The following is a 25,673-nucleotide window of genomic DNA, read 5'->3' on the forward strand; positions in this document are numbered from 1 at the left end:
GCCGCCTTCCGCTGGCCGAGCGCGGAGCTTCGCAGATGGCGGCGGGAGCAGCCCGAGGCCTCACCGCCGCCCTCCTCCTCCTCCTCCTCGGTGTCGCCGCCGCCCAGCAGCCGCCCTCGGAGGCCTTCCAGGCGGGCCACAGCGCCCCCTTCCCCTCGCTGCCCGCCGCTGCGTCGGTGGCGCCACACAGACGGTGAGGGGGGAGGGAGGGCGGGACGTCTGGCGCTTCTCGGAGCCCGGGCGCTGAGGGGGGGGGGGGCGCGGCAGAGAAAAGGCCTCGGGGCCACCGAGCGCCTCAGGCGGAGCAGCCGGCCTCCCCCTCCTCGCTCCCAGCATTAGGCTGCCCGTGGGTCGAGGGGGGCTCCGTTGAATGAGTAGCAGGGGGGGGGGGGGACTGGGCCTACAAATACTGGTTGCCAGGAGACAAAGGGGGCCCACCCACGACTCTGGGGCTGTCATTTCATTTTTATAAGAAATAAATGAAACATGAAATATACATAAGAGCCCCGTGGCACAAAGTGGTAAAGCTGCAGTACTGCAGTCGGAGCCCTCTGCTCACGACCTGAGTTTGATTCCAGTGGAAGCTGGTTCAGGTAGCCAGCTCCAGGTTGACTCAGCCTTCCATCCTTTTGAGGTCGGTAAAAGGAGTCCCCAGCTTGTTGGGGAAAGTATAGACTAGGGAAGGCAATGGCAAACCACCCCCTAAAAAAGGAAAAGTGTAGAGGACTGGGGAAGGCAATGGCAAACCACCCCGTAAAAAAGGAAAAGTGTAGAGGACTGGGGGAGGCAATGGCAAACCACCCCATAAAAAGTCTGCCGTGAAAACGTGAAAGCAACATCACCCCAGAGTCGAAACCACTGGTGCTTGCACAGGAGACTACCTTTTACCTTTTATATATATATATATATATATATATATATAAAATTGGTAATTATAATGTACAAAGATTGTACATTTTACTAGCAGTACGCAGTAGATACTAAATGTAAATACAGATTGCATTTTCTCCAGGGGAGCTGATCTTTGCCAGCTGGAGATCAGTTGGAAAAGCGGGAGATCCCCAGGCCCCACCTGGAGGCTGGCATCCCTAAATGCAATATAAATTTGAGTGGCATTGCAATAATAATATGGGAACTTCTGTTATATTTTCAAGCTACCAAAAGGTCATTAACATTTTTAACGTATTGTCTAATGTTTAAGGGGGACCGCTTCATCAGGGGCCCACTTGCCTTTGGGCAAGCTGACAGCCTTGCTAGTCCACCGCTGTTAAGGAGTCCCGCTGTGGCTGCACTCCCTCCGGAGTCAGCACTGTCACACACGCCCCACCATGGGCACCGACTTTCGGGTTTTTCTGGAGCCTGGGCAGACTCTGGTGTGGCTTCTGGTTCCCTGCCTTGGAAATCGTGGCTCTCTTTTGGCCTTCCAGGCAGTTTTGGAGAAGTGTGGAGGGGGTGTGTGAAATGCTTAAAAAAAAAAAAAAATAACTGATTATAACCCATGCTTCTTCTAAGATGCAGAGTCTTATGAGCAAAAATTCTACTTTGCGAGCTACTGGCATTAAAGTTGTGAGCTGCTGCATCAATTAGTGTGCTCAGGGGCTGTTTTTCCTGAGCGGAGACAAAAATATGTGAACCGGAGGCTAAAAAACTGTGAGCTAGCTCACACTAACTAAACTTAGAGGGAATACTGGTCCCAGCCGATGCGCCTTCTAAGCTGTGGAGTCTTATGAGCAAAAATTCTGCTTTGTGAGTTATTGGCATTCAAGTTGTGAGCTACTGCAGAAACTAGTTTGTTCTCGGGCCAGAAGCTAAAAAACTGTGAGTTAGATCACACTAACTCAGCTTAGTGGGAACACTGGTTATAACATCCCTCTCTTCCATCCCAGCTTCCAGAAAGTCACTGCCTAGTTAGTTCAAGTTACTGTTTATGAATCGCATCTTTTCTGATCTACATACAGTTGGATAGAGTTGCACCTTTAAGACCAACACAAAAGCTTACAATTCTGAATAAAACTTGGCTGGTCTTAAAGATGAAACTTGACTCTTGCTTTGTTCTACTGCTTCAGACCAACGCGACTGCGCACCTGAATCTATCTAGTTGGATCTGTTGTGTGAGAGTGCAAGTTATTAAAAACTAAAGTGTTGTGTTTTGTTTTAAGGCTTTGGAAACCTTTATTTTAAGGTTCTCAAAAAATTTTTGGAAGTGGGTTCTACAGCTAAATCTACTGTACTCAGATAGATCCAGACGGGCAGATGAATTATGCATGCACACGAACGCTTACATTCTGAATAAAACTTTGCAGGTCTTAAAGGTGCTGGTGGACTCCAACTTTGTTCTACTGTATTCAAGCCCATAGCTAGGATTTTGTTCTGGAGGGGGCAAGCAGAGGGGACAGTGATTTAATTAATGAAGCATAAATAAGAAGGGGGGCAGGGAACCAGAAGAGTGTGTGTCTGGTAGATTTGGGAGGGGGCACCACCCCCATGACCCCTCCTTAGGGTTGCCAAGTCCAATTCAAGAAATATCTGGGGACTTTGGGGGTGGAGCCAGAAGACTTTGGGGGTGGAGCCAGGAGACATTAGGGGTGGAGCCAAGATCAAGGCTTTGACAAGCATAATTGAACTCCAAAGGGAGTTCTGGCCATCACATTTAAAGGGACGGCACCTTTTCAATGCCTTCCTTCCATAGGAAATAATGGGTAGGCGCACCTTCTTTTGGGGCTCATAGAATTGGACCCCCTGGTCCAATCGTTTTGTAACTTGGGGGATACTTTGGGGAGAGGCACTAGATGCTGTACTTAAAATTTGATGCCTCTACCTCAAAAAACAGCCCCCCCAGAGCCCCAGATACCTGCAGATCAATTCTCCATGATTTTCTATGGGAATAAATCTCCATAGGGAATAACACGAGTTCCCAGCAGACATTTCTCTCCCCCCTCCCCCCGCTTTCTGATGACCCTGAAGCGGGGGGAGGGCTTCCAAACCAGGGGATCCCCTGCCCCCACCTGGGGATTGGCAACCCTACCCCACCTACGTAGACCCTTGTCATGATTCCACTTCTACAGTGAAACTTTCAAAGAAACTCTTGCTCACTCCCCCCCCCCGCCCCCAACATAAACCAGCAGGTAGCGTTAAACAAGTTTATATTTTTTCCTTGGTTTCATTTCTTGCCCAGGCCTCTCTTCCTCCTCCTATCTCCTGGTCTCCCAACTTACCCGTGAAAGTCATCTTTTGGGTCCCAGTCCACAGTTTGAGAACTTGTATTTTTGGAGAGCACAGTAGTCATTTTCCTAACTCACCCTGCTTTAAGTAGCCCCTGGCAAGAATGGCCCTTGAGAGAAAATTAATACGGCAAAGGACGGTGCTGAGGCCTTGGTGCGTGAGGTCAGGGATATGCAGGTGTCCCTTTCTTTTTTGAAATGTTGGTGATAAACAATAATTATTAAACTATAATACTATGGTTGGTACATGTATCAGCATTGAGATCATCTGAACCACCTCTTACTATTATTAAGCACAGATTTATTTTTCCTTAGCATCCTTTAACCTGTTCACACATCTGATCTGCAGGTAAAGCAGGATGGTAGATTTTTCTCTTTGTTCGTTTAGTGCATAATGGTCGGGCGGAAATCTGCAGTGTTCAAACAGAACTGCTCACTGAGCTGTGTTGCTATGTGAGACTTCATGTTCTAGTCTGCTAAGGATGTGTTCAGTTCCTTTTTTTTTCCTATGTGGGAAAACGCAGATGATTTGAATTAGGAACTGAAATCAGCCATGCATCAAAAACTGTAGACATTTTAAGTTGCTGCCTCATCTTCTATGCCATAAAAGCAGTAAAGATGTGCTACGCTTTGCATTACGCTGAATTTAAATCTGGAATCACTCTGTAGCTTTTTGAAGCCAAGTAACTTTATGTCTTTGTTATTTTCAGGTACCTTTTGTATGATGTAAATCCACCTGAAGGTTTTAACCTTCGTAGAGATGTCTATATTCGAATTGCCTCTCTTATAAAGACTTTGTCAAAAAGCGAAGCTTGGGTATTGGTTTTACCACCCTGGGGACGTCTCTATCACTGGCAGAGCCCACATATACATCAGATCCAAATACCGTGGTCTGAATTCTTTGACGTTCCAAGCCTCAACAAAAACATACCTGTAATTGAGTATGAGCAGTTTCTTGCAGGTAAAAGATACAATAAAGTCATCTGTTGCAATATTTTGAAGGAATTTCACGTCATAGTTTTTCTCTATATGGTGACATAACATTGTATTAAGATAAAAATGTGTAGCATTTCTATATTCCTATTCAGTAAATTTAACTTTATTGCCCTTTTTAAAAAGCTGTTTTACTGATATCTACTTGTCCCACTCAGTTAAAAAGAATAAAGACATGTAATTGTACAGTATCTATTTTATGTATTTATGTAAAAGATTTGTTAGCAGTCTTTCTATGGAACTCCAGCCACCTTACAGTGTAAATAAAGCAACAGTTATAAAAATACATAAAATACTGCAGTTTAAAATCTCCAATAAGTGCAAATTAAATTAGTCAAATGTTTCAGGAGTTGCCTCCTGAAGACTGGAAGTGACGCAATGTCCCCTCTAAGCTGCAGAGTCTTGTGAGCAAAAATTCTACTTTGTGAGCTGCTGGCATTAAAGCTGTGAGCTCCTGCATAAATTATAATTGTGCTCTTGGGCCATTTTTCCTGAGCTAAGACAAAAAGGTGTGAGCTGGAGGCTAAAAATCTGTGAGCTAGCTCACGCTAACTCAGCTTAGAGGGAACACTGGAAGTGAGGCCAAGCATACCTCCCTGAGGAGGTTGTTCTATAAGCATGAGGCTACCTTGGAAAAGGCCACCAAGAATGGATAATGTTTCATAAGAAATACATTTTATTAATCTAGTACAGGGGTGGCCAAACTTGCTTAACATAAGAGCCACATAGAATAAACGTCTGATGTTTGAGAGCTGAAAAACATAAACATCAGATGTTTGAGAGCTGGGAGGGAGGGAAGGAAGGAAGGAAGGAAGGCAGGCAAATAGATGGTGGAGGGAGAGGTGGAAAGAAAGCAACTTCGACTTTAAATGCATTCTCAAAACTGCTGGCTGCCTTGACTTGAGGAAGTGATTTAAAGAGACAAATGCCTTCTCCAGGCTGACCAGTGGGGTAGTGGGGGCCTTGAGAGCCACACAGTATGTGTGAAAGAGCTTGAACATATATCTGCCACGCTTGATCTAGTACTTGTTTATCCCATCGTTCTGTGAAGATCAAAGCAGCATATATTTTTCTCCCATCTTCATTTTTATCTCTGTCTGTGAGTTAGGTTTGGCTGAGAGTGTCTGGCCAGAGATCACCAAGTATGCTTTGTGGCAGAGTAGGGATTTGACCTGTAGCCTCCCTCATCTTAGCCTTACACCTCCCACAAGGACAACCCTGGCTTGTTAATGTATGTCAGATCATGTGCAACTTTCATGGAACACTCCTCCCCAGTGGCAGTAACCCCCATTTAGAAAACCAGCACTCCAATGCTCTTTTTAGCAATTTACAGTTTCTTTAGGTGAATAGCTTGGACTAGCTAAGAAATATGTATGAATTTGAATTCAATTCAGATTGTCCTCAGAAATTTGTGGCACAGGGGTGAAGCTTGAACCTGGGTCTCTCAGCCTTAATCCAGCCTTCTAATTGTTATTCCATAGTGGCTGGCTGTGCTTTACATTTACTGTATCAAATAATCTGTCTGTCTGATCTGTCTGTCTGATCTATCATCTATCTATCTATCTATCTATCTATCTATCTATCTATCTATCTATCTATCTATCATCTATCTATCATCTATCTATCATCTATCTATCATCTATCTATCATCTATCTATCTATCTATCTATCTATCATCTATCTATCATCTATCTATCTATCTATCATCTATCTATCTATCTATCTATCTATCATCTATCTATCATCTGTCTATCATCTATCTATCTATCTATCTATCATCTATCTATCATCTATCTATCATCTGTCTATCATCTATCTATCTATCTATCTATCATCTATCTATCATCTGTCTATCATCTGTCTATCATCTATCTATCTATCTATCTATCATCTATCTATCATCTGTCTATCATCTGTCTATCATCTATCTATCTATCTATCTATCATCTATCTATCATCTATCTATCATCTGTCTATCATCTATCTATCTATCTATCTATCATCTGTCTATCATCTGTCTATCATCTATCTATCTATCTATCATCTATCTATCATCTATCTATCATCTATCTATCATCTATCTATCTATCTATCATCTATCTATCATCTATCTATCTATCTATCTATCTATCTATCTAGTCCGTCTGATCTATCTTTCTTACCTCTTATCTATCTATCTGTCTTATCTATCTTTCTTACTTATCTATCTATCTTGTCTGTCTGTCTATCTTATCTATCTTGTTCGTCCATCTGTCTGTCCATTCTATCTTATCTAGCCTATCTAATCAATATCCATCCATCTTATAGCTGTGTGCTAATCTTTGTTGGATTGTTTTGCAGAATCAGGTGGACCTTTTATTGAACAGATATATGTCTTGCAAAACTATGCCGAAGGATGGAAAGAGGGGACTTGGGAGGAGAAAATAGATGAAAGGCCCTGCGTTGATCAGCCAACTTATTCAATGGACAGACATAAGTACTACAGGTAACCTCCTGAAATAGTAGTTGCATTGACATAGCTCCTCTCTCACTTAATGAGTCTTGCAGTGCCCCCATCCCCAGAACGGTGAAGTATGATGCATTTGAAAATTGGTTTTAATTAATGAACTAAATTTTTTTTTTAAAAAAAGATGTAGTTTTAAATGTCCAGATTTGCCAGGTAGATGATACCTCTTTTTAATAATCTGCAGGAGAGTTCAATACCAGAATGAAAAAGCTTACAGATATACGCTAATAGTCCTGTTGCCTTAAACAGAGATATCAAGATGGGTAGTTGTGTTAGTCTGTAGCAACAGAAAAGAGCAAATCTGGTTTGGTGTAGCGGTTAGGTGTGCAGACTCTAATCTAGGAGAACTAGGTTTGATTCCTCACTCCTCCTCCACATGCAGCTGCTGTTGTGACCTTGGGCGAGGCATAGTTCTCTCAGAGCCATTCTCTCAAGAGCAGTTTCTGTCAAGAGCTCTCTCAGCCCCACCTGCCTCACAGGGTGTCTGTTGTGGGGAAGGGAAGGGAAAGGAAACCTGAGACTCTGAGTGAAGGGTGGAGTACAAATCCAATCTCCTCTTCTCAATTCTTTAAAGACTTAACAAAATTTGTGGCAGCTTTGGTGAGTCCAAAGCTCATCTTCTGCTGCAAATTTTGTTATTAAAGGTATAAGCTTTCGTGCATATGCACACATCATTAGACGCGGTGTCTGACAAAGTGTGCGTGCGCACGAAAGCTTACACTTTGAATAAAACTTAGTTGGTCTTAAAGGTGTCACTGGACCGAAACTTTGTCCTGCTGCTTCAGACCAACATGCCGACCCACCTGATAATTACCAGTTTGCAGGGCTTTTTTGTGGGAAAAGGCCAGCAGGAACTCATATTAGCCGACATCACCACTGTTTCACATAGGGCTTTTTTGTAGAAATTGCCCAGCAAGAACTGATTTACATATTAGGCCACACCCTCTGATGCCAAGCCAGCCAGAACTGCATTCCTGTGCGTTTCTGCTTAAAAAAAAAAAAATCCCTGCCAGTTTGTTTTTAAAAGCTCCCTGGTGGTGCAGAGGGGAATGTAGTAGTCACTGTAGCAGTCTGGGACAGAAGAAATGCAGGCAGGCCCAGTAGACCCTGCACTGATGGAAGCCACATTGCTAATGACACCGCAGATGATCAGCTCTGTGCGGAAGTCATCTGTGCGGCTTACAACAATAAACACAACAAATGGAGGGAAATGAACAGTTCATTGGTAGGATTTGTGGTTTGGAGACCACCGGGGCCTTTTTGATAGAAAAAGCCCAGCAGGAACTAATTTGCATATCAAGCCACACCCCCTGACACCAAGCCAGCCGGAACTGTGTTCCTGCTCAAAAAAAGCCCTGGGTATCACTCTTCGCATCATATGGAAATAAATCAAGATCGGCAGCCCTGTTAATCTTTCTGTAGCAGTAGAAAAGAGCAAGAGCCCCGGAGCATCTTAAAGACTAATAGATTTTTGGTAGGGAGTGAGATTTTGTGAGTCCCTGCTCACTTCTTCAGCTGTATCTGAAGAAAGTGAGCAGTGACTCAACAAAAGCTCATACCACAAATTTTGTTAGTCTTCAAGGTGCTGCCGGACTGTGGAAATAAATGTCCTTCAGAGCCGGGGGAAAAGGTCTCTCATATTTTACTACATTGTATTCCTGTTTGCTGTCCCCATCCCCTTCGTCTTGTATCTTGGGCTTGCCTGTTGAGATTCTAGGTTTGTTTAGGGTTTTTTTAGACTTCTCCTTGGAGCTGGGCTTGAACGGATTATTCTGGTGTTTGCTAGGTAATGGTTTGCTAAGTAATGCTCAGAAATAGCTGTGTATTATGCTTGCACGTTGCAGCTCTCTGAAAGTCATGAATTCTGAATCCTGGGCTGGGAACATAGCAGTTTACTTGGTGTTGTGAATTTGCTTCTATTTTAACTGCTCACATCACAGTGCAATCAACGACTTCATTTTCTGTCTTTATAGTGACCATATTCCCATGCTTCCAAAGACTAATCCAAGTCAAACCCATTAAGGTCACCTGATTATTATACCACATAAGCTGAGAAATTGTGCATTAACAACCCAGCAAGTTGTTTTAGATGATAGCAGGTGATGTGTGACAACTAATTAAAAAATTTCACCTTGTCTTACAGGGGATGGTTCTGGGGCTATGAGGAAACACGAGGCCTTAAATTAGCCTGTCTATCAGTCCAAGGTTCCGCTTCTATCGTAGCTCCTCTTCTTTTGAATACTTCATCTCGGTAAGACACGATCGGCTAATTTTTATCTTGGATGTTTGCAAGTTCACTTTTGATCTATAGAAAGGTCTATAGAAATCTATATAAAAGGAAGTACTTCTTCATCCAAAGGGTGATTAACATGTGGAATTCACTGCCACAGGAGGTGGTGGCGGCCACAAGCATAGCCACCTTCAAGAGGGGTTTAGATAAAAATATGGAGCAGAGGTCCATCAGTGGCTATTAGCCACAGTGTGTGTGTGTGTGTATATATATATAATTTTTCTTTTGGCCACTGTGTGACACAGAGTGTTGGACTGGATGGGCCATTGGCCTGATCCAACATGGCTTCTCTTATGTTCTTATGTGACACAGAATGTCGGACTGGATGGGCCATTGGCCTGATCCAACATGGCTTCTCTTATGTGACACAGAGTGTTGGACTGGATGAGTCATTGGCCTGATCCAACATGGCTTCTCTTATGTTCTAAAGGTGGTATTGTAGTCTCTGATTACAGTGACTTCGGATTGTAAAAAATACGAATGAATATGTCCTTGATAAGATTACATTTTCCATGTTTTGAAATCTTTTTTGCACGGGCCACCCAGCAAGGGTTCTACTTTGGCACACTGTGCATAAACACTGAATACTGCAATGCAGTTTTGGTCCTTTACAGTACCATCGTAAGCATCCAAAAGTTTATTCAGGGTTAACTGTGGATTGATTACTATGAGCCCTCTGAAAGGCTGCACCTCTGGGAGCTGCCACTAGGCAGCGCCAACATACCTGTTAGGCACAGTGCCTGGGACCCATCAGGGCTTTTTTGGTAGCAGGAAGTCCTTTGCATATTAGGCCACACCCCTCTGATGTTGCCAATCCTCCTGGAGTTTGCAGTAGGCCCTGTAAGAAGAGCTCTATAAGCTCTTGGAGGATTGGCTACATCTGGGGTGTGTGGCCTAATATGCAAAGGAGTCCCTGCTACAAAAAAAAAAGCCCTGGGGCCCATGAAAATGTTTTGATTGCTTTTAAAAGTTGGAAGAAGAAAATGAACTTTTAGGGTTGAAGAAAATTTTACTATTGTTATTGTGGGAGGGGCCCAAAAGGCAAAAGGACCCACGAAAGTCACAGTGTGGCCCTGCTCCCACATCTACTGCTAGTCAGTACTTTCTCTGCCTCTTAGTTGACAGAGAGGAGATCACCCCTTGATCTGACCCACTGTCAGGAGAAGAAGTGGGAGAATTTGCAGGTAAGCAAAGCGCCCATATCCAGGTAAAGAGGGTAGATTGTTTGTATGATGACCTGTCAGTAAAGGATCCAGGAAAACTTACCTGTTTTCACTCTCCCAGGCCGGTTGTACTTTTAGAGCTGTCAGACTCTCTGCAGTTTTTCTGTCTCTTTGCTTTGCATGGAAAATGAAAGACTTTCCAAGTCAGTGATTATTATACAATAGAAGATCCTTTCCATTTTTTTTGATAGGTCAGTGATGCTAGACAGAGCAGAAAACCTCCTTCATGACCACTATGCTGGCAAAGACTATTGGGATGTGAGTATTTGTCTAGGGCTGTTTCCTGATCATTGATTTGGTTTGCATGAAAATTTGCACCAGGTGCTGGTGACTTGATAAGTTCTCCCTCACAGTCAGCAGTTGAGTAGCTTGCTGACTTTTTACCGAGCGCAGTTGCTGTTTCAGATGGTTGGGAATTCCACCAAAGACTTTGTTCCAACGGGAGTGAGTCTTTTGTGGCAATTTGCATCATCTTACAGCAGTCCCCAACCTTTTTGGCACCAGGGATCGGTTTCGTGGAAGACAATTTTTCCATGGAAGAAGAAGATGATATTGGATTTATATCCCGCCCTCCACTCCGAAGAGTCTCAGAGCGGCTCACAATCTCCTTTACCTTCCTCCCCCACATCAGACAACCTGTGAGGTGGGTGGGGCTGGAGAGGGCTCTCACAGCAGCTGCCCTTTCAAGGACAACCTCTGCCAGAGCTATGGCTGACCCAAGGCCATGCTAGCAGCTGCGAGTGGAGGAGTGGGGAATCAAACCTGGTTCTCCCAGATAAGAGTCCGCACACTTAACCACTACGCCAAACTGGCTCTCCAGACCAGAGGTGGACCAGAGGTGGGGACAATGGTTTTGGGATGATACAATTGTGCACTTTATTTCTATTATTACATTGCAATATATAATGAAATAATTACACAACTCTCGGCTCGGTTGCTAACAGGCCATGGACTGGTACTGGTCCATGGCATGAGGGTTGGGGACCCCTGATCGAAGACCATGGACTCTGTTGTAACCTTTACGTTGGCATGCCTGGTTTCGGTCCACTCCTCTATCAGCAGATACAAGAACCTTCTTGGAGGGGATGTCCCCTTTTGGCAGCACTTGAAGAGGTAGACAGAAGACAAAATGACAGCCAGAAACCTTTGTGTCATCCCGTTATCCTCCCTCCGTTTTTAATCCCGGAAGACAATTAGTGGCTATCCTGTCGTCCTCCTGACCAGCAGGGTATAAGGACATGAGGATTGTGGGAAGGCAGCTGAACTAGAGCTGTCTACCAGTTATGACGTTGCTTTCTACTGAATCAGACCCCTGGCCCATCAAAATCAGTATTTTCTGCTTAGACTGGTGGCGGCTCTCCAAGGTCTCAGGGAGAGGTCTTTCACATCACCTCCTGCCTGGTCCTTACAACTGGAGATGCTGGGGATTGAACCTGGGACCTTCGGCATGCAAATTAATGGTCCTATCACTGAGCCAGAGCCCTTCCCTAAAGTTAAGAAGCAGGACACGAGAAATATACAAGGAAGCAGGCAGGGGCCTGTAGAGCGGGAGGATGTTTCAGTGGGGAGCTCTCCAGGCTGCTGCACAAGCAAGTTCTTACAAGATCCTGAACCAGCAAAGGTTGCAGCCCAGTGGAGGAACTACAGAGGGAATCCATAGCCCCTGATCCAGATCGTGGCGCTCTCGCTTCTATCTCAAGGCTTCCTTCTCACTCCCTGCAAGTTGTGATCTTGACCATGGTCGGCAGAGATTACCATTAAGTGGATTCTTGGGGAGGAGATACTGATCCCTCATAGCTGGAAGAGGAAAAAGTGTCAGTAGCTGTGTTGTGGGGTGCATAAAGAGGGGCGGAAATGCAGTTGGGGACTGTAACTGCAGAAACGTCTGCATGTTGGCACATAGGATTTTCTGATGGGTATCTGTATTCAGTCTAATTCAGATTGTTGCCAATGCTCAAAGTTGTTTAACTTTTCGAAGTCTCATTCACAGGAAAAGTGGGGGGAAGGGGGAATCCACCTCTTTCCCTTCCTTTGAACTGACCGCTTGTTGTTATGTTAAACAACCCATTAGCCAGTGGTATTGAAAGCAAACTTACTTGCCAAGTAGAATTGCCATGCTTGAGGTAGGGAAGCGATACATCAGAAACTTATTAAAAGAAAAAAAAGCAAGTGGTTGTGCGTTCACCTCTTACTGCTGTGTTAGCGATCATGGTGGTGGAGCTTCAGGGCATACAAGAAGGACAGGAACAGCTGCCGCTATGCCCCTGGCTTCTTGCAAAAGTCTCATGCCGAAAGAAAACCCTTTCAGGGTCTCCTTGGGGGCTGCCACGTCTGTGGTCACCCCTCCATCCACCTGATTCAGGAGCAGATACCTAAATCGACCCGGATTATAATTGGATATGTGTTAAAGAGGCTATTACCTGGCTGCAATATGGTCTGAACAAAAACGAGATATATTATAGCGAGATCTGTCTTTGTCGTCTGATTGCAACTGAAATGGCAACATCCGAAATCACAGCTGGAGGAGATTTGGAGAGGCAGACTAACTGGGTCTCTGAGCTACTTTTCAACTTGGATTAATAGACTGAGTTTGTTGACATAGAAAAATGGCATTACCAAGCAAAATGTTTTATAAAAAAGACATAGCATAATTTCTCTGAAGCAGGATCTTGGTTCATTAACAGAGTTGATTAAAAAGCAAATGGGAGCTTTTATGCTGAAAGCTAGCGAAATCTCAAATCTACATGAGCAGAGTGTTAAAGAGATCCTGGTGACATCTGTGGAATTGGAAATGGAGAGTGATCTGCTGGGAAACAAACAAAAGAAAACCAAAATGGAACCTTATGGCGCAATTAAAAAGAAGGACTGGAAATCAAAACTGATTGAAGTTTTTTCGAGAGGAACAAATGGCGTGAAATCCTTCCTACTTTTATCGAGAGGGATGACTGCATTAAGGAGAGAGAAGGTGCATCTCAGTCAAAAAATCAAGTTGTGGAAATTTTTCAGGAAGAAGGGTCTTTGAATTGTCTCTCTCTCTGTGGGTAGTCGAATATGGAACTCTCAGTAAAACTGACATGCGATCTTAAAAGGCTAAGTGAGATTTTTGGGTTATATTAAGTTGTTTCTCCTAGAGTAATATGGATATAAGAGCTAAAGGATAGAAAAGTTTTGAAAAGAATTTTATGTAAATATATAGTTAACTTGGATTAACTCTTAAGAAGGCAGACAACATAATTATTTTGTAATTTGGTAGATTCGCTCTTAACAGATAAAAATATTTGTTTCTTAATTTCATTTTAATGACGATATTGTTAAACTAATAAGCTAGTCTGTATTTTCAATATGGTTAAGCAGAAAAAAATCAAGACGTGGAAATCTTTCAGGAGGAAGGGTCTTTGAACTGTTGTTCCCTCTATGGGTAATTAGATATGGAATTTTTAATAAGAACTGATAATGCGATTTTAAAAGGTCAAGTGAAATTTTAAGGCTTGAAAAGTTTTGCAAAAAATGTTATATAAATAAATAGTTAATTTAATCAATTATTAAGAAGGCAGACAGCACAATTATTTTGTAATCTCTTAGATCTGCAAAGTCTAAGCACTTATGTGGTACTTTGAGCTCAGGTATTTGTTTAGATTGTATGAAATCAAAAAAACCAAACCATTTTTCTAGAAATGTGGCTTCCTTATTTCCAGAAGAATCCTTTTAACTAAATTTGAAGCTATTTTATCCATCACGACTATATCCCATATCGTTGAATACCATTTCCGGACTGAGGGGACTGCCTTAGATTTCCACATTTTAGCTAGTAACAAGTTGGCTGCCAACAGAAGTAAGGATGTGATTTCTTTTCTAGTGCTAGGTACATTTTGGCTGGACCAGTTATTTAACAGAATCATTTCTGGGGTCAGAGGAAGCTTAACCTGTACAATTTTTTTCAATAATAGATATGACCTGCTTCCAAAAACGTTGAATTCGTGCACATTCCCACCAACAATGCACTAACGTACCCCTTTGCTTACAGCCTTTCTAACAAAATGGGTTAGATGATTTCTTAGCATAGTACAATTGCAAAGGCGTCCAGTACCATCTAGAATATAATTTAAATTGCAGTAGTCTCAAATTTAAAGATACTGTGTGCATTAATTTCAATGCCCAAATATTGGCCCAACTTTCTTCCGAAAGCGTATTTTTGCAACCTTTGTTCCATGCGTTTTGTATCGCTGTGGTCTTTTGTCAATTTGAAAAACGAAGTGCCTTATAACTTATTGCTATTAAACCTTTTACTTTGGGTATGAGAGATGATAAAGCTTTTTTGAATGCATTTAAAGGCCTACAAACCGAAGTGATAATGTTTGGATTATGCAACAAGTGATGATTATATTGCAACCAAGGTGAAGAGAAATTATAACATCTTATCAACTGATCTTGCGATAGCATTTTATTATTTTGGCATACTTGCAACAATCTAAAGATACCTTTTCCCCTCCATAATAAGAAGGAACGGTCATCCCTGCCAGCAGGGAACCACAATTGGCCTAAAAATGAGGTGATGGGAGATACTTCAGGTACAAGTACATGACGGTATTTATCCCAGAGTTGCAAAGTGTGGGAAAGATAGGTATTAGAGGTTACATAGTGTGGTCTGTCTTTGGGAGAGTTCCAGATAGTCTCATGTAATTGGTCAGGAAAAATATATGACTGTTCGATATGTACCCATGCTCTGTCTCTGAGGGGAGATTCATAATAAACAATATTTCTTAACTGCGCTGCAAGGTAGTAATTTTCTAGAATAGGGCGAGCCAAACCTCCCATGTCTAAGGGTTTTGTGAGAACTGGAAAAGCCACACGATGTTTTTTATGATCCCACACATAGTCCAGCAGAAGATTTTGCCATCTTTTGAAGTCCTTATGAGAAATAGCTATAGGCAAATCTTGAAAAAGAAATAAAAGCCTTGGCATTATAAAGACCTTAATTTGTTCCACCTTTTCCAACAGAAAAGTTTGTTCCATGTATTCAAATTGTTTTTGATAGATGTGATGAGTGGGTCAAAATTGACTTTAAAAAGATCTTTAAGTTCTAATGGAATCATTATTCCGAGGTGTCTAAGTGCTGAAGTTACCCATTTAAAAAGATATTGGGACTTAAGAAGGGTTTCAAGTTTGCCTGATAGGTATATAGGATAAACTTCAGATTTGATGAAGTTTATGCTAAAACCTGAGACTTGTTTAAATTTTTCTATAGAGCTCATTAACTGTGCTAGTGACTCAGAGGGATTAGAGCAGTAAAAAACCGCGTTGTCAGCGAATAGGCTAAGTTTGTGGCAGTCAGGGCCGATTTGGATTCCAGTAATTTGAGGGTTAGACCTAATTGCGTGAGCTAAGGGTTCTAGGGAAAGAGCAAATAAAATAGGGGAAAGAGGACAGCCTTGTCTAGTCCCCCTGGAAAGCTCCCAATCTGGTGACCTGCAATTATTCACTGCAATGCAAGCTTTGGGTTCATTGTAAAGGGCTTTGATAGAGTTTAAAAAGTTGGGACCAAAGCCCATGTGTTGTAAAGTTGCTTTCAAGAAAAGAATTTCTACTTTATCGAAAGCCTTTTCGGCATCCAAGGACAATAGAATGGAATCAGGTTTTTTGAGTTTACAAAAATGAATAACGTTGAGTGACCTAATATTGTCTGAAATTTATCTGTTGGGTATAAAACCAGCTTGGTCAGCATGCACATAAATGGAGATTATTTTATTAAGTCTGGCTGCTAATACCGATGAAAAATTTTTAAAATCATGATTTAAGAGGGATATCAGGTGATAAGAAGCTGTGTTTTAATTTGTCTTTAGCAGGTTTATGTAAAACGATAATCTTAGCCTCTCTCCACATTTGCGGAATACATCTGTTCTGCATGACGTTATTGCAAGTATCAACTAAGGGTTATATTAAAGAAGGCAGTTTAAAAAAAAAAACTCAATAGGTAGTCTGTCTCTACCCGGGGCTTTGTTATTTTTCATATTGGCAATGACTTGTTGAACTTCAAAAGCTGTAATCAGTTGGTCTATGAACTTAATGTGTTCCTCTGACAGTTTGGAGCCAAAGTTGATATCTCTTAAATAATTACTAATTAAAGATGGATGTGGGTTAGATGAGGTATAGATAGGTTTCGATAATATTGTACAAATTGTTCAGTAATTTCTTTTGACTTGTTAATTATATTACTGCTGGAAGATTTGATAGAATGGATTAAATTAGAAGTTTTTTTCTGCATTACTCTCTGTTTCAGCAATCTGAGATATTTTGGGGGTTTAGTGAGAAATTTTTGTTTGACAAATCTTAGTTGTTTTTGAATATGTGATGTTTCTAACAATTCTAGTTTTTTCCATTCCTCAACTAGTTTTCTTAAAGTTTTTTTACCTCCAAATTTGGAATGCTTAGTTTCGAAGTCTTTAATTGTGCTTTGCAGCTCTGAAATCAGTTTTTGTTTTTTATAAAATGAGGGTTGAGCTATGAGGTGTCCTCGAAGAACCGCTTTAAAAGTGTCCCAAATTTTCTCCTGAGGGACTCCACAATCATTATTATTAAACTTAAAGTACTCCACAAATAATTTAGTAATATTAGCACAGATGCTGTCCCTATTTGTGTAAATATTTGTTAGCAAAGCATTAATACAGCTGCTCACAAGAGTATTTTAACTTCTTAGCTAAGTAGGGAATGGGTTAAAAACGATTCTTTCCTTAACTCAGCAATTACCTTGGTAGTTAGAGATGCTGAAAGTACACTGTAGGCTAGTGTATTTCTATTACTGCTTGCTTCAGCATTCTAATATGGTTGGGCCCTGTCCTATTCTTCTTGATGTTGTCTTCTCCACTCAGTGAGCACGTTCCCATGAGATGGTGGCATGAGTTTGTTGCGACAAGACAAAACAGGCATCTTGCGGCACCTCACTGTTCAGTTTCCCCTCTGTGACCTAAGTTTCATTTCATGCATCTGATGAAAGGGGGTGTAGCCCTCAAAAGCTTGTACTTCATTAAAGCCAGGGTTTTTTGTTTTTGAGCAGGAACACAGTTCCGGCTGGCTTGGCATCAGGGGGTGTGACCTAATATGCAAATGAGCTTCTGCGGCAAAATGCCCTATGCTAAACAAGAGTGATGTCAGGGGGTGTGGCCTAATATGAAAATGCGTTCCTGCTGAGCTTTTTCTACAAAAAGGGCCCTGATTAAAGCTATTGGTCTTTAAGGTGTCCATAAGAGCCAGATAAATACAGAAGTAACTAAAAATACAAGCAAGTGGCAAATGCCGAACTGTGACTGTGCTTCCCTAAAATTGTCCAATCATTTGCGTTTGAAAATGGCTACTGAGACGCCTGTCTTCCTAAAAGATTTCTTGGTGTTTTGATTGGTTAATCAACAGAAGGATTTTTATTTCTCCTGACAGACTCGTCGAAGTATGGTGTTTGCTAAGCACTTGCGTGTGGTGGGAGACATGTTTAGAGCCAGATATCTTAACTCCACTGATGAGGAGGACAGGACGCAGTACATTGAAGACTGGACAAAGATGAAGGTAAAATGGACGTTTAGTTCTCTCTGCTCTGATTGCCCTTCCACATTTAGAGGCAGTCAACCCCCGAATCCCCAGAGCCAGGAGGCAACATTAGGGGAAGGCCTTAACCTCTATGCCGTGTTGTCCATCTTCCAGAAGAATTGGCTGACTGCTGGTCTAGATAGACCACTGATCTGATCCATTTGGATCCTTCTTATGTTCTTCCCCTCCCCCCATGGGACAGGAGTCCCCCACCTTTTTGAGCCTGCAGCACCTTGGGAGTTCTGACAGGGTAGTGGGTGCACCTACAAATGACCACTGTGGGAGACGGAGTCAGCCACAAAATGGCTACTTCAGGAGGTAGAGACAAGGACAGGAAAGACACACACACACAGGAAACTCAGACGCAGAGGATAAGAAGAGTGATTTCAAAGAATGCACCAGAAAAGGGGAGAGGGAGAATAAAACAAACACGATGGTGGCAGCTTGTGCTGAAGCACTGTTATTTGAAGCTGCCGAGCCATTCAGATTCCCAGTACCAATCAGAAGCCCCACTGGGCAGTATCCCCTTTCCTGGCCATGCCCACTTTCAAAAAACATTTGGTGGGTGCCAGAAGAGGTGTTGGAAGGAAGCAAGGTATCCGGGGGCATCACACTGAAGAAGACGACTTCAGATTTATACCCCGCCTTTCTCTCTGAATCCAAGTGGCTTATAATCTCCTTTATCTTCCTCCCCCACAACAGACACCCTGTGAGGTGGGTGGGACTGAGAGGGCTCTCACAGCAGCTGCCCATTCAAGGACAACTCCTACGAAAGCTATGGCTGACCCAAGGCCATTCCAGCAGCTGCAAGTGGAGGAGTGGGGAATCAAGCCCGATTCTCCCAGAGAAGAGTCCGCGCATTTAACCACTTTATCAAACTGACCCTCATCTGAGGTTCCCTAGTGTAGGAAATCATTTTGAAATAAGCAGTTAAAATATATGCACAATGTAAGCAAAATTCACTTAGAAAAAACTTGCTCATAGTGTACTGATGTAACACTTTGTACAAAGGCAGTTAGATGTACAAATAAGTTGAGGAGTTTTTGGGTGTCACACAAAGTCCAGCTAAATGCTCTTTACCCCAGTAGATTAGAACTGCCCTTCAGCCCTGCTGGGTAACAGGTGTTGTGAGCAGAGATCTTTTCCCACTGAAACCAATGCCATTTTGTTTCAGCTTCAGCATGTGCTGGTTCTTCTGTGCTTAGGTAAAACTGGGCACAGCCGTTGGTGGCCCATACCTGGGAGTTCATCTCAGGCGCAAAGACTTCGTCTGGGGACACAGAAACGATGTGCCAAGTGTTCAGGGAACGGTTAAGAAAATCACCAGCCTGATGAAGCTGCATAAACTCGAGAGGGTGTTCGTAGCCACGGATGCGGTCGCAGACGGTAGGTGGATCTTTTCGAGCCCACTGAATACTTCATTACGATCTGAACTGGGCCTGTTTTGTTTGGTGTTTGTGGATTTCCGAGTAGCAAGAATCTCTCCGAGGGCCATCACAACAGAGGTGAACGAAAGAAGGCTCTGTTCCCTGGGCCACTTCTGAAAGGGCCTGAGTGGCAGATTGACAAACTCAGCAGCAGAAGTAGATTTATAACCTGCACTTTGCTCTGAATCTCAGAGTGGCTTACAATCTCCTTAATCATCTTCCCCCACAACAGACACCCTGTGAGGTGGGTGGGGCCGAGAGAGCTCTAACAAAAGCTGCCTTTTCAAGGACAGCTCTGCCAGAGCTATGATTGACCCAAGGCCATTCAGCAGCTGCATGTGGAGGAGCAGGAAATCAAACAAGGTTCTCCCAAATAAGAGCAGGCTTTTGTTTGTTTAGAACAGTTTTATTTTACACCAGCTCTCTCTGCCAGTTTCTTGAGGTGACTCACACAACGCAAGCAGAAATACTGTAAAATCAGTTCAGACAGCCAAATCAGTTAAAGAATAGAACTAAGCAACAGCAGTAGTCTAAGGTTATATATCTGGGAGGGGGAGATGGGGTGGCTATTATTTCTCGGTTGCCAAATTATTTCTCAGTTGCCTGAAAGAACAGAAATATCTTCTCTGGGCACCTGCATTATGAAAGAGAAAGCAAGTGCAGGGATGCATCTCATGCACACACTCGACCAGAGAAAGGCTGTTTCTTGTGATGACTTGCAAAGGGGTAGCCATGTTAGTCTGTTGGAGCAAAACCAAAGACTAGTGGTACCTTAAACGTTGTTAGTGTTTACGGTGCCGCTGGGCTTTCCTTTTATTGTAGCTCTAACAATCCATCTTGCCTCAGGAGCATGCAGGTTTGAAGGGCTTGACAAGTGGGCAGGTTAAGAACATAAGAGAAGCCGTGTTGGATCAGGCCAATGGCCCATCCAGTCCAACACTCTCTGTCACACAGTGGCCAAAAAAACCAGGGGTCATCAGGAGGTCCACCAGTAGGGCCAGGACACTAGAAGCCCTCCCACTGTTGACACCCCCCCAAGCACCCAGAATACAAAGCAACACTGCCCCGCACAAAAGAACATAAGAGAAGCCGTGTTGGATCGGGCCAATGGCCCATCCAGTCCAACACTCTGTGTCACACAGTGGCCAAAACCCCCAGATGCCATCAGGAGGTCCACCAGTGGGACCAGGACACTAGAAGCCCTCCCACTGTTCCCTCCCCCCCCCGCCAAGCACCAAGAATACAGAGCATCACTGCCCAGACAGTTCCATCCATACCCTGTTCAGTTGTCTTTTCCTGATGAGCACCCATTCCTGTCCCTCATGCACACTGTCCATTGCCTGGGTCACGGCTACGCCACCTGCCTGGATATAAATGGGCTCCAGATCCCTTGTCAGCCTGGCTGGAGGAGAGACCCCTCCCCCAATCCACTTCTGACACCCTTTTATTGTTTCTGGTGGTCACCATGCCTTGAAACCAGGTCTGTGCCAGGCCTGCTGTAGTTGCCGTTGCTTTCGTTGATTGGTGGAAAGCTTTCACGGGACAGCTAATCTTGTATCCTTTGCAGAGATCGAAAAGTTGAAAGGCCTGCTGCCGGGGATGGTGAGATTTGAGCCTCCTTGGGAAGAGGTGGAACTCTACAAGGATGGAGGAGTAGCGATCATTGATCAGTGGATATGTGCCCATGCCAGGTAGCTGTGTTTGCTTTTATTAGAGCACCTACCGGGTGCGCATGACTCCCCCAAATCAGAACAACAAGGAATTATTTTGTGTTTCACACAAAAGCTGTTCACTCTGCTGTAGGGACCTCGACTCACATATGGGTGCTGCACAAAATCTTGTACAAGAGGAACTGGGCTAAGGCTATGTTTCCCCCTTGTGTGTATTGCTGGAGCCATGCCATTGTGTCTTACTTTGAGGTATACAGCTTGCCCTTGCCAGGTCTGTCTGAGCAGATTATACACTAGAGCAGTGGCCCCCAACCTTCTGGCACCAGGGACCAGTTTGTGGAAGACAATTTTTCCATGGACCCCGGGGGAGGGGGGGCAGGCGGCATGATGGTTTCAGGATGATACAATTGTGCTTTATTAATTTAGTGCCACTGGACTTCGGTGCTGCTTTAATAATTTGGTGTAGTGGTTAAGTGTGTGGACCTTATCTTGGAGAACCGGATTTGATTCCCCATCCCTCCACTTGAGCTGCTGGATTTGATTCCCCATCCCTCCACTTGAGCTGCTGGATTTGATTCCCCATCCCTCCACTTGAGCTGCTGGATTTGATTCCCCATCCCTCCACCTGAGCTGCTGGATTTGATTCCCCATCCCTCCACTTGAGCTGCTGGATTTGATTCCCCATCCCTCCACTTGAGCTGCTGGATTTGATTCCCCATCCCTCCACTTGAGCTGCTGGATTTGATTCCCCATCCCTCCACTTGAGCTGCTGGATTTGATTCCCCATCCCTCCACTTGAGCCGCTGGAATGGCCTTGGGTCAGCCATAGCTCCCACAGAGCGGTCCTTAAAAGGGGGGCAGTTTCTGTGAGAGCTCTCTCAGGCCCACCCACCTCACAGGGTGTCTGTTGTAGGAGAGGAAGATAAAGGAGATTGTAAGCCGCTCTGAGACTCTTGAGATTTGGAGCGGAGGGTGGGATATAAATCCAATGTCGTCGTCTTCTTATATTGTAATATATAATTAAATAGTTATACAACTCACTAACAGGCCACGGACTGGTACCGGTCCATGGACCGGGGATTGGGGACCCCTGCACTAGAGCAAATAAGAAAATCATACATTGTGACAACTCAGAAGAATGGCGGTGAAGTGGAAGGTTTGGATGCCACTGTGCCCTTCATGGGAAAAGTCTCATTCATAGACTGCTGATATCAAAACGTATCCTAAACCCAGGGTTTTGAAATCATAAATATAGAAGACTGAAGACTGTAGATTTATACTCTGCCCTTCTCCCTGAATCAGAGACTCAGAGTGGCTTACAGTCTCCCCCCCCACACACACACACACACTCGACACCCTGTGAAATGGGTGGGGCTGAGAGGGCTCTCACAGCAGCTGCCCTTTCAAGGACAACTCCTGCAATAGCTAAGGCTGACCCAAGGCCGTTCCAGCAGCTGTAACTGTTTCCTGCAACTGTTTCCCCTCCTTCATTTATTTTCTTTTGAATTCCTTTTACAGATACTTTATAGGCACTTCAGTCTCAACGTTTTCCTTCCGCATTCACGAGGAAAGAGAGATTCTAGGCTTTGACCCCAAAACCACTTATAACAGATTTTGTGGCGATGAAGAGAGAACTTGTGAGCAACCAACTCACTGGAAAATTGTGTATTAGCCTTGTTTGCTACAGAGTTTGTTACCCTGTAGGCTCACCAAAGCAGCATCATTTCTACGAGAGGAAATTATTCCGGATCGTCTCTTTTGTATTTCTGGAGATAAACACATTAAAAAACGGCAGTTTATTCCCTCAGCCGGCACAAAATGCTGTTACTCTGACATTATCTGAGAGGATACTACAAATCAGATCAGGTAATATTTGTAATATTAAAACAGCTGAGTTTCTTTTGGAAACGTCATGATCATAGCAGCTGGTGTTTCTTTATTTGAGTAGTTTTTGGTCATTTTTGTTTTTATCTGTGAATGAGAAAGTTTTGAGCTATAGTTAATTTTGTAGGTGGTTATATACAAAATGTGAAGTGTGAAATTTTTTTAAAAACTTAATGGCTAAGGAGAATGCATTAGGCTGTATTTTGAGTCCACTGAGCTCTACCATAATGACCTTCTCATCCGCTTCTCTTGGTCAATATGGGGTGCTCAGCAATTTCTATGGGAAAACTTTGTCTGGTCTGTATAATTTTCCATCTCGGGAACATTTTTGTCCTTGGTGGCTGCACTGATTTTTCTGTGTATTTGCTTACACGAGCCTGTCCCTGTGTGAAAACCAACAACATTTATAGCACGAAAGCCTGAGGAAACGCTGAAAAAAACCATACACATCTAAAATAGGTTTTCATTTAGAATGAGTGGAATGTGCTAATTTGCTGGTGGAAAGTGCTGTCAAGTCATAGACAATTTATAGGGATCGCGTACGGCAGGGGTGTCAAACTCATTTGTTATGAGGGCCACATCTGACATAAATGAGGCCTTGTCAGGCCAGGCCATGTGCTTCATAAAATGTAATGCCAGGTAGCAGAGATACAAACTTTCCAAAGGACATAGACAAAGACATTTTGTGTGTGTAGGTTGCAAACCTTTTTGATTTATTGACATTACAGAAATCTCATGGCCAATGCTTTGAGCCTAAGACCCAGGGGAAAATATGAAATGGCTGGGCATTGCGAGCTTTTGTACATAAGAAGCCTCATGTACTGGTCAGCCAACGGAGAAAATAGAGGCTTTGTTCTGTAGCTCTTGTACAGTTGAGCAAAGCAAGCTGTGATGCAGAAGGAAGTAAGAGAGCGAGCAGGAAGCAGATGACAGGCAGAGGGCCTGATAGGAGCCCTCAGGGGACCTGATCTGGCCTTCAGGCTGCACATTTGACACCCCCTGCCATAGGGTTTTCAAGGCAAGAGACAAGCAGAGCAGAGGTGGTTTGCCCTTGCCTTCTCTGAATAGCAACCCTGGACTTTCTTGGTGGTCTTCCCATCCAAGTACAAGCCAGAGGTGACCCTTAGCTTAACTTCCAAGATCTGGCTTAGCTTGGGCTATCCGGGTCAGGGCTGACATAATGTAGGGTGTGTAGCTTGCAGCTCTCTTTCACTTCAACACCGGTGTATTTCAGTTTTGCCTATTTTTCTTATCTCTATTGGCTGCATTCTTTTTTTTTTTTTTTTTTTTTTTTTGACTGTATCTGCAATCATTCTTTGTGTATAAGCATAGCATACCAGCAGAACACAAAATATATATATATATACAAAATACAAACAAAACAACACATACATACATTCACACACACATACAAAATTGGCAGCTGAATTAAAAAATAAATACTCTGTCCATATATTAATTACATCAAATTAATAATGTCATAATATCTACCAGGTATACATGTACGCATCTGATCTACAGGACCAAAAGAAAATTTAAGAAATGGAAGCCACTTGTACATCAGAGATTCGTTACTTTCTGAATTGTTTATATTGCATAAACTATCTGCTATCTTGTCCATCGCATAGACCTCCCAGATTTTAGCATACCAGGCTTTAACTGGAGGAATATTGGGAGATTTCCAAAATTGGGCTAACACCATTTTAGCAGCAGCTAGTAAAAGGGATATCAGGGATTTATTGAGAGAAGTAATAGAAATATCTTTCCAACAGTCAAGCAAAATGAGTTCCAATCTTAAGGGTAAACTATAGCCCGTGATATCCTTGATTTTTGCCACAATTACTGCCCAAAACGACTGCACCCTCGGGCAAGACCACCAGCAGTGTGTAAATGTGCCCACCTCTCCACAATTTTTCCAACATTTGGAGGATTGATTTATCGCCATATGGCTTAATCTCTGAGGTGTTAAATACCACCGAAACAAAATTTTTTGAGTTTGTAATTGTATATTCAATGATTTTGAAACATACGAAGGAGAAGACCAGATTTGTTGCCAAACATCCTCCTGAAAATTAATTGAACTATTCCTTTGCCAAATTTCTTGATAGGATAACAAATCAACAGCATCAGTGTCTAGCAAACCCTTATAAATAAATGAAATCAGTCCCTTCCGCTTTAAAAAAGGAGAATATAGCAAGTGTTCAAAGAAAGTAAGAGGTCGATTGAAATTGTATTTCTTTAAGAGTGATGTCACCAAGTTGTTAGTTTGCAAGTATTCAAACCATGGGATTTTTGTCCCACCAGTTTTCTCTTCCAAAGATTTTTTGTCGAGCATTTTTCCATTGGACAAAATATCCACAAACCTAGAAAGGTTATATTTTTTCCAAATTGGAAAAGACTTGTAAAAAAACCCCGGTTGAAACCAAGAAACATCCACAAAATGAGATAGTGGAGATATTGGAGGGGCTAAAGAGAGGCGACGTTTGTCCCAAATCTGAAAAATAGCTTTAAGAAAAAGGTTGGAGGAGATAATAGGAGGTCTATTCTTCGGAAATTCCCATAATATAGAGTGAAACGATTTGTTATTTAGATAGGTATCTTCTAGGGCCTTCCAACCTGAATTTAAGTCAGCATCATGGTATCTAATAAGACCACCTAAAATGGCAGCTTCATAAAATTTATGGAGATCCGGAAGAGCCAGACCCCCTGAGGATTTAGAACGAATAAGAGTTGCATACCCTATTCTAGACAAGCCCTTGTTCCAAATATATCTTAAGAACGAACGACGCCAACCCACAAATAAATCCTCAGGAATAAGAATAGGAATGGCTCGAAATAAAAACAGAAATTTGGGGAAAATAAAAGATTTAATAATCTGAATTTT

General features: G+C 42.9%; 1 protein-coding gene across 1 annotated transcript; it reads left to right on the forward strand.

Moving 5' to 3' along the window:
• POFUT2 (protein O-fucosyltransferase 2) lies at nt 1-22,818 on the forward strand. The gene is made up of 9 exons (XM_060231421.1): nt 1-193; nt 3,932-4,182; nt 6,555-6,699; nt 8,864-8,971; nt 10,425-10,491; nt 17,662-17,787; nt 19,014-19,194; nt 20,803-20,926; nt 22,424-22,818. Exons 1-9 carry the CDS (start codon nt 36-38, stop codon nt 22,575-22,577), a joined length of 1,314 nt encoding a protein of 437 aa, XP_060087404.1. The 5' UTR covers nt 1-35; the 3' UTR covers nt 22,578-22,818.
• The last annotated feature ends 2,855 nt before the right edge of the window (nt 22,819-25,673 follow it).

Source organism: Heteronotia binoei, chromosome 1 (genome assembly GCF_032191835.1).
Source record: "Heteronotia binoei isolate CCM8104 ecotype False Entrance Well chromosome 1, APGP_CSIRO_Hbin_v1, whole genome shotgun sequence".
In the NCBI taxonomy this organism is placed as follows: Eukaryota; Metazoa; Chordata; class Lepidosauria; order Squamata; family Gekkonidae; genus Heteronotia; species Heteronotia binoei.